This window comes from Motacilla alba, chromosome 3 (genome assembly GCF_015832195.1).
Source record: "Motacilla alba alba isolate MOTALB_02 chromosome 3, Motacilla_alba_V1.0_pri, whole genome shotgun sequence".
Taxonomy (NCBI): domain Eukaryota; kingdom Metazoa; phylum Chordata; class Aves; order Passeriformes; family Motacillidae; genus Motacilla; species Motacilla alba.
In genome coordinates, this window is record NC_052018.1 from 15555338 (window position 1) to 15564899 (window position 9562).

Below are 9562 nucleotides of genomic sequence, written 5' to 3' on the forward strand. Positions count from 1 at the left end.
CATTGTCAAGATTTTAACATTTGACATGTAATGTGAAGTGAAAATGTGTCAATTAAGGAGTTGTGGAAGCTTTCTTACCTGAACCCCTGTGTTTGGCTTTTTTAACAAATTACAATAAAAAATGTAACAGGAAAAACTATGCTTGAGGTTACTCACTCTTCTCCCATTTTATCTGCTGCTATTAAAAGCCATTAATTTTAACAGCAATAAAGAAACACAGGGGACAGCTAGGGATCAGTTATGCATAAATTTACCACTGACATTAGAGCATTGCTGCTGCAGCCTCAAACACATCCAGTTTTACTTACCCCTCAGTATTTTTTCCTCTACTAGCCTAATCACTTTCCACTTTTCTGTGGCAATTGCAGACAGCCTACCAGACAGCCACTCTGATTCACTCACGAATAAAAACATCTGCACCTTCATCACTTCAAATCTCTCCTGGCTCTTCCAACTCCATTTCAAAATATATTCCAAAGGGCCATTTCAATTTGCATTGAAATTTATTTGAGAGAGTATTAGTTTATTTTTTTAAAGAAATAAAAGACTTATCTCCTCAATTCTTAAGAGGATCAAGTGTCCAAACAACTGGTGTGGCAGTCAAATTGGAAAGTAATCTGTTTTCAGTAAACAAGTGTTTCATCAAGACTTGGACATAATCTGTTCAAACTAAACAACAGCAAGACATTTCAACCCTTGTGAGAACAGAGAATTAAAATAGGTAGGATCAGATGCACAGCTTCTCTCCAGACTGTACAGGAAAAACTGACTTGCATTACAGCAAGTACATATACCACACCTAAGGCATTTAGACATCAGCAGCACGAATAAGATTACCAGCAGCCACAGCAAGCCTTGTTCTGTTGAATGACTTCTAATTCTTAGCTAATCCATCTCTAATGGGTGCCCAGCTACAGTATCTATTATCCCATAAGAGCAATGCTTGGCTAAAAGGGACATTCTTCCTACCACCCATTATAACTGATTACTTGGCCATCATATCCATTCCTAGCAGTCCTATATTATGTTGAAAACAGATGCACTTCCTATTTCCCAGGATTGCAGAGAGCAGATTAAATCTGCCCTAATTGTTTGCATATTGATCCTTGGCACATACCAAGAATCAAATGAGAAGAGATGGCTGTAATACAGGTAGACCCTACTCATAGATCAGAGGTTTTACTCTTTCTCTACATCATCTGAGTATATAAATTAACAGATTTGAATATAAATTGAATGCTGCTAAATCACACTCAGGTCCAAACTAATCTTGGTATTTTATTACTGTCTCCTTTGTGCTCTAAACAATATAGCCTTAACATTCTGACTTCTGGTACTTTTATCACTTAATTTGATCAAAGCTTTGACTGCTGAGAGAAGCCAAAAAAAAAAGCACAAAGCCCAATTTGCTGAGGAGGAAATGCTGGTATTTAGGCAGAAAACAAGTATTAAATTTCAATGCTTCAAAATAATGTGTCTGGCTGTCCAATTTAGCACATCCCTATTGCAGTTCCTAATACATTATTCTCAGGCCACTGCAGTCACTGACCTGGCAGCAGCACCAGTGCTGCAATGCCATTTGAGTTGTCAGTTAACAGTCCTCCATCTTGAATTCCAGACTCAGGAGGTTTTAAATCATTTATTGGGGTTTTCTCCCTAGGATCGCCTTGTGCATCCTGCTAGCTTCAGACTCAGGGGAAGAGCAGTCACACACCATTGCCTTCAGTGCAATCAAGAGCGAAGCCCAGCAAGCCAGTTAATTTTACACCAAGGCAGCACTCTCAAAGAAACACCACAAATACTGTGCTTTAAGAGGGAGCATTTGAGCAGCAAGAAGCGAACTCCAGTTTCTTTCTTCTGAAGGAAAAGGTTTTGAGTTTTATAAAGCTTATTCACTTTAACTAAGCTAGAGGAAAGAAAGGCTTGCAGAACATTCCTTGCTGAATATTAGACTAAATAATGGATAAACTCCTTCTGTACATACAGCAAGGCAGTAGCCCATCTTCAGTCTATCCCACTGTCATTTCATCTCACTGCAGATAATTTCCAGGAACTGAGACCAGAGGGATTCCTTCAGACCACTCACATCAGTTATATAAAACATACTCCTTTTTACTACTTCGTTTAGTGTGGAATAACCATGGTGTAGTGTATACATTGTTTTCACTACTGCTAAATATTAAAACCAAGACCTAACTGGCACCATGAAAAGCTCAGAATACTGCACCAGCCCGACTTAGCTGAATTTACCCTGAAGCATCATTTGTTTAGTGCAGTCTGAAAGTCAGAGCTAAGCACAACAATTTCACTTGTTATCTATCAACCACATGACTAAGCAGCTATTTCCTGAAGACCTTGCATTTCCTCAGAAAAGCTGCAATTCAAAAGGAAATCAGCACACAACTTGCCCATTGGAACACTGAAGCCAACATTGAGTCCAACCAGCTCTTTATTACATGAAATACTGTTCCCAGGTATTAAAGAAAAAGCAATCAAGTCCACCAGTAAGCTACATCTTATTTTTCACTACCCAGAATATCCCATTTAGTTCTTCACCTTTCATACAAAGTTTCTTCCTGTTCTTTGATATATTTCAAGATGAATAGTTTAATTCACAGCACCATTTTTAAATTACATACCCAGAAAGAAGCACAAGTCATAAAAGGGTTAGGCTGCAAAAGATTTTGACATGCATTTTACTATTGCTGAATATTACAAGACAGTTGTTTATTTTAAACATTAAAGTGCCAGGTTTATGTACAAACTATTAAAATAGTTAAAATGGTAAACTTAAAACCTGCTAAAAAAGCAGTGAGGTCATCATGTAGTTGCCTCCAGAGTTTTCTAGACTATTCAACAAATTTACAACTGGAATTTTTTAACTGCTCCTCTGTTTATGGTGAGAACAGCAGAAGCCAGGGTCAATGCCCACAACCTCCCACCTTGCAGAAAGAAGTACCTGTATCTTTCATGGAGTGGAATAGCATGTGCTGTAAGATACACCTGAGCATCCTATGCATTAATACCATCGGTAAAATCTAATTACAAGGGGTTTTACTGCTGGAGCTGCACCAGCCTTCTGAAGTATACCAGTAATCACCACACTTTACAAGAGTGGGATTGCAGTACAGCAAGCAAGTCACAGCGTGGCTCAGCACACTGGGTGTTTCCCTGTAGGCAGGGCAGGATGCACATTAATGCACATGGCTCCAGGTCGCTTAGAACTCCGCATCCAGGGTGAAAGAGTTGTCTGTGGGATTTGACATGACTCCCATCCTCTGATATTCACCTACTCGCTTCTCAAAGAAATTTGTCTTGCCTTCCAGAGAGATGTTTTCCATGAAGTCAAAAGGATTCTCTGCTTTGTATATCTGAAACACACAGGCAATTCTGTAGTCACCACAGGTGCTGACATTTTCAGTATGCAAGAGCTTTAGAGATCAGTTGGAAGGAGCCTAATGGCAGCATCAGCAGCCTTACTAGGTAATGAACAAAAAATCTCTGCCCCGAGCCTTCTCTACTCTATCGGTTCCTGTCTTCTTTTAGCGACAGTAAAGGAGCTAAAGAAGCACAACTACTAAGACAGCTTTTTCCATAGCATCCTCTTGCTCTTTGTTCTGTGAGTCTCCAAACAGAATGCAGCATCAGGACTGCTAAATCATTTTACAAGTTAAAACAATACTGCTGTAGCCAATTTAGGATTTGGATTTCTGGAGGAAATTAACATTATCTTTTCCCCATGAAACATTCAGTTTATTAGAGCCTCACCTTGTTAAATCCCAGTTCCAGCATAAGCCGGTCTGCCACAAACTCGATGTACTGTTTCATTAAAGTGCAGTTCATGCCAATCAGCTTCACAGGCAGTGCTTCCGTCAAGAATTCCTGCAGATAACAAGCATTTTATGTACAGAAACTGGCATCCACTCTCTATCATCTAGGGTAGTTGTATGCCCAACAGCTCCCCAGCTTTGATTGCAAGGAAGCTCCTAAACAAGAGGCAGACACTTACCTGTTCTATGAGAACAGCATTCATGATGATTTCCTTTACTCTCTCCTCTGATGGTTTGTGTATCAAGTGCTTGAACATGAGGCAGGCAAAATCACAGTGCAAACCCTGGAAAAAAAGTTCCAGAAAGTTATTCCAGGGACACTGATTTAAGAGAGCACAAAGTGGCATCACCTTTGCCACGCTTGTCTTTCCTAGAGACCATTTCTGCCTCACCAGAAGGCATCACAAGCAAGTTCTGCCAGCGTGAGGCACAGCAGCTGCAAGCATTGGTGAGAACCCTTCCACCATCACTTTAGAGGAAGTAAAATGCTAAATTCATTCACATGCCTCTGCAAGATCCACAATGACACATGTCTACACACTTTAGTGAGCTTTACAGTCTGCCTGTTTCTAAATATACTGTTTTACAATATAGGCTCCAACTGAGTGTCATTACTTTGAACCACTGTGGCACATTACCATCTTAACTGCTAGAATTTGACTCATACCTCATCTCTACTGATGAGTTCATTAGAAAAAGTGAGTCCAGGCATTAATCCTCTTTTCTTCAGCCAAAAAATTGATGCAAAAGAGCCAGAAAAGAAGATTCCTTCCACAGCTGCAAAGGCTACTACACGTTCTCCTGTTGAGAGAAGATTGACAGTAATACCACGCAGAAAACAGGATTGATACACAGCAGTTGCAAACTGGCATCCTGCAAAGCAAATGAAGTTGTTTCTGCCTAAGTGTATTATGGGCTGTGCTTAGAAATTATTAGAGACTTCTGATCATTAAACAAAACAAACATGAGAACTAATCAGAGTAGCTCCCAAGTTGCTGAAGCCAAGGCTCCTTCCCCCTGGGTCAACCCTCAGTACTATCCTTTCTCAGATGGCCCACTAAAAGGAGCAGTCATTTTGGCAGCTGATTTAAGTCAGTGTCTGCTCATCTTCGGCCATGAAAAATGTTTCAATACTAATGAAATAATGAGTTGTACCATCTCACCTTTGAAGGAATCACCAAGGCAGAAGAGCTAGTCTCCAACCAGACATGTCTACTGGCTACAGATGGCCATGACATGCCCTGACATGTGGCAGCAATTTACAGTTTGATTAGACAGTCAGACATGATTGCCACATGACCTTATTATTCATCATGTAAGCAATTTTACAAAGATCTCCTGTCAGTAGCTCACTTGAAGATGAAAATTATTTTCTTCACATTCAGAATTATACCAGTGTCTTATACTGGAGAGCAGGAAAGCATGTACTCTCTGACAGCAATAATCCCTGTTAATTGTGAAATCTGGTGGTTCCTCTATCTTTAGGAGGGGAATTTCACTGTTTCCAATAAATGTACTCACCATATGTTGCTTTCTTGTCCCCAATCCAGCACATGGCCCAATCTGCCTTCTTTTTAACACATGGCAACGTTTCAATAGCATTGAAAAGAAATTCCCTGAGAAAGATAAAACTCATTAGGATAAGACATCAGCACAACCAGCAAAATAAGGATTCACTGCCATAAACAGTATTGATCACTTGAAGATGCTCTGCACCTCCATCCTCGTAATTGCCCTTCTCCCTCTTATCTGGCACCAGTGTAACTCTATTTGTTCCAATCAACTACTTTTTCCTTCACATACCCATCACATCAACACCGCTTCTCCTGAACTGCCATTACACTGTCACAGGGAGAACTGTCTCACCAAGTGTTCTTGAACAAGGCAGTCCAAACTAGAGATTGACCAGGATCCACTTTACAGTATGAAGGCATCAGACCTCTCATGTAGGTACGACACAGCAAGCATTTTAAGTAACAATAAAACTCACTTAAAACTTAATATACTCCCTTTGACTGCTCCACCCTTTACACTGTGTAATTTCTTTATTTCAGTTCTGAGTGATTCCAGTTTCACTCTTAAGGTAAGCAAGGTCTTACACCTCAGATGAAAAAAGATATTGTGAAGTAAAACTGCTCGTAAACAGCAGTGGCTTTTTATATAAGCCTAATTTACATACTAAAATAGCCTGAATGAAAGTCAGAGAACAATTGACATGCATTAGCTAAATTCTGAGTATTTACTGAGTTCTGAACTTTTCATCATCAAGCAGTACAAACCTCTCCTTTGAATCCTTAATGTAGGTGTCAATGAGAAGACTGTACATTTCTGAATGTATATTTTCCATGGCAATCTGGAAGCCATAGAAACAACGAGCTTCTGTGATTTGTACTTCTTGACTGAACCGCTCCACCTAGAGGAAATAAATAAGCATTTGCAAAAGTGTTTGTGATTTGCAGGTTAGATACATTAATGCTGTATGGACCAGTCATGGATCAGCCCACAAAATCTTCTGATTATTTCCAGATATGTGGATTGCTAACAGCAATGTACAAAGCAGCAACCCCTCAGACTTTCAAGTCAGAAGGTATTCTTTGGTCCCATGGGAAATTGGACAATGTTTTAGTTTCAATCATCCCCCATTAGGAAGAAGAGCACAGAGGGTAGAAGCAGAACAAGGGCTGTGAAACAGCCAAGTGCTACTGTAGGGCAGCACTCAGTACCCAATGGGGAGCGAGCAAACTTTGAGATTACAAAACCAATCCCAATTCAATAATGGGGAGCGAGCAAACTTTGAGATTACAAAACCAATCCCAATTCAATAATTAACACAGGACAGCCCTATGTGTTCTAAAACCTGTATGCAGCACTCCATGATCCAGCAAACCAGCTGGATCAGCCACAGCAAGCATGCTGAACATGTGAGTTATCTTGTTATCTACCCAAACTGATATTTCTGTGGGGACTTTGGACACACTCACCAAGTTCTCGTTGACAATGCCATCACTGGCAGCAAAGAAGGCGAGGACATGAGAAATGAAGTACTTCTCCTCAGGCTTCAGGGACTCCCAGTGCTGGAGGTCTTTGGAAAGGTCCACCTAAAACATTACAGGATAAATAAGGAAGGGATTCTCCGGTGGAAGGCCCGTCCCGGGCTGCGGGCAGCGGCAGGAGGGGCCGTGGCCGCCCACCCCTCACCTCCTCGGCCGTCCAGAAGGAGGCCTCGGCCTTCTTGTACATCTGCCAGATGTCGTGGTACTGGATGGGGAAGATGACGAAGCGGCGGGGGTTCTCCCGCAGCAGCGGCTCCTCCTCCTCCGCGCCCCGCGGCACCTGGAATGGCGGGAGAACGGCTCGGGCTGGCTCGGGGCGGGGCCGGGCTTTGGAGGGACACTGAGGGCGGCAGCTCGGGGGAGACCCCCGAGGGAGAAGGGCTGGGAGGACGGAAAGACCCCTCCGAGGGAGAGGGGCTGGACGAGGAGAAGGAGCTGAAGGAGAAGGGCCCGGGAGGGTGGAGAGACGCCCGCTGAGGGAGAGGGGCGGGCGTGCAATGCCCGGCGGGACCAGCGGGCTCGGACGGGGGCAGAAGGGAGAGAACACCGATAGGGAGAGAGGAGAGGAGCGGAGCGGGGGCTGCAAGAGGCCCCGGTGAACAGGACAAGGGCGGGCGCGGTGCCCGGGCGTTCTACACTCACCGGATTGCCGTCGCCCTCCTGGAAGATCTTGCGGGCCGTCTTGCTGGCCAGTACACGGGCGCTGCTGAGCGTGGGGGGCTGCGGGGAGAAAGGGGCAGGGTGAGCGCAATGCGGCGCTGCCGGGCGGGGGGTGTGAGGGCGGGCGGGCGCTCACCGTGTTCTCCTTGTTGCTCAGCGCCAATCCTTTCATGGGCGACAGACTCTTCATAGGAGACTGGCTCTTCTTGGGCGACACCTGGGGCTGGTCGCGGCGGGCGGCGAGCGGGGCGCGGGCGGACAGCATGGCTGAAGGCGCGAAGGCGCAGCAGCGGCAGCGGCAGGAGGAGCGGCGGCGGCGGGACGGGCGGCAGGAGCGGGAGCGGTGCCGCGCCGGCCCTTATATCCGCTTCGAAGTTGGCGCCAGAACGGCGGCTGACCACTCACAGCCCTCGCCACGCCCGCCTCCGCCCGCCTCCGCGCTCCCATTGGCTGGTGCCGCGGATCGGGCCCCGCCTCCCATTGTGGCGGCGGCGGCGGGAGGAAGCGCCCCGCCCTCCGCTTTGGCGCCAAGAGCGCGCGGGTAAGGCGGGAGAGCGCGGCCGCTCCCGCCCCGCTCCTGCAAAGGGAGCTCCGAGCGCGGGACCTGCGCCTCAGCCTGCTCGGGAAAGATTCGGCTGCGGTGGAAGAGTCCACAGCTCGTGTCTGGGTAGGAGAACGTAACCTGGGTTTGGGGTACAGGTCTGGAAATGGCACTTCGCCTTGCTTTCCCCTTTTCTGGTCCCTCCTATCTACCCATTCATTTTCACTTTCAACACTGACGCCTGAATTTGGATAGAAATCCCACATTCCTGCATTTGGAGGCAAAAATTTGCTTCCTGGAGAAATTAAATCCATGTGCCACCCAGTTTCACGTGTTTTAAAGAAATAGTACAAGAAAAGGAGAACACTGGTATGAAGTGGTGAATATTCATAATTTCTAGAAGTCAGCATTTATTTTTTATTACTTAAGTTGCAACATTGTTTTACTCATCCAATTTCACAAGGGATCTCCTCCTGTCAGCTAAAATGTTTTCCCTGAAGCAGTTTTAATGAAACCAGGAGCTCCATGAGATTTGGAGGCCCCTCAGTCACATGGGATGCAGAATGGCCTGGACTGGTGCCTGTCACCTGAGCATGTTCCCAGGGACAAAGAGTTGCATGGCTCTGCACTGTGCTGTGCTTGGCTGGAGAAGAGGCAGGTAGAGCAGGAGCGCAGCAGAACTGTATAATGGTACTATGTTACATTTACTGCTGTGGATTGGGAAGAAAAACAAAAGCACTTCCCTCCAGCACCACCTCTGACACTGTAAATTCAAATCGATTATTCATTTTAGCAGGTCAGTGTCCAAGTCACAAATACATCTCCATCCCAGGAGAGTGAGCACCACAAAACCCCTCGTAGGGGGCCAAAACAAACACACTCCTGCTCCGTTCCAGGAAGTTGGTCCTAGAGGCAGGAGTACCAGGCATCTCTCAAAAGGCTTCAAGCGTCCCTGTTATCTCCTGCCACCTCTACAGCTGCTGGGAGGGTTGGCAGAGAGCTAGAGCAGCACCCTCCCCATCCCACCCAAGCTCATTTACCCTCCCACCCCAATAAAGGACCTCAAAGCCACCACAAGCCCTGGGCCAAGGGCTGTCACAATGCCACAGCTGTGCTATCTCTGCAGTCCAGCTCCTGTTCTCAGAAGCCCATGGCAGGGCATCAAAGCCTTGTCCTGACCATAATGGCTCTGCAAGGAGAAAAAAAGCAGCAGGGAGAGCACAGAGAGGGTCTGTGAGGAAGCGTGTTTCAGCTCTGCTGCTGGAGCTGCCACAAAATGGTATTTAGAAATGAGTGTCCATGCTGAATTTCTCTATTACAGCCGTTTAACTCAACTGCATTTGTTCCTCCCTTCATGTACATCCTTCTCCATGATGCAGCTGCATTTTGGGACCGGCATTTTCCCATCAGCTTCTATGGCAGAGCTGGGTTGAAGGCAGTAGGCTGCTGCCCTGCTCTGAAGTGCTCAGTATCAGGGA

General features: G+C 45.5%; 1 protein-coding gene across 1 annotated transcript; it reads right to left on the bottom strand.

Annotated features, from left to right (window-relative positions):
* Nucleotides 1–2432: 2432 nt before the first annotated feature.
* Nucleotides 2433–7808, bottom strand: RRM2 (ribonucleotide reductase regulatory subunit M2). The gene is made up of 10 exons (XM_038132309.1): nucleotides 7680–7808; nucleotides 7526–7603; nucleotides 7029–7163; nucleotides 6812–6928; nucleotides 6110–6243; nucleotides 5352–5446; nucleotides 4498–4631; nucleotides 4010–4114; nucleotides 3769–3882; nucleotides 2433–3371 (listed from the first exon to the last, which is right to left on the bottom strand). The coding sequence occupies exons 1-10, from the start codon at nucleotides 7806–7808 to the stop codon at nucleotides 3219–3221; spliced, it is 1194 nt and encodes a 397-aa protein (XP_037988237.1). The 3' UTR covers nucleotides 2433–3218.
* Nucleotides 7809–9562: the final 1754 nt, after the last annotated feature.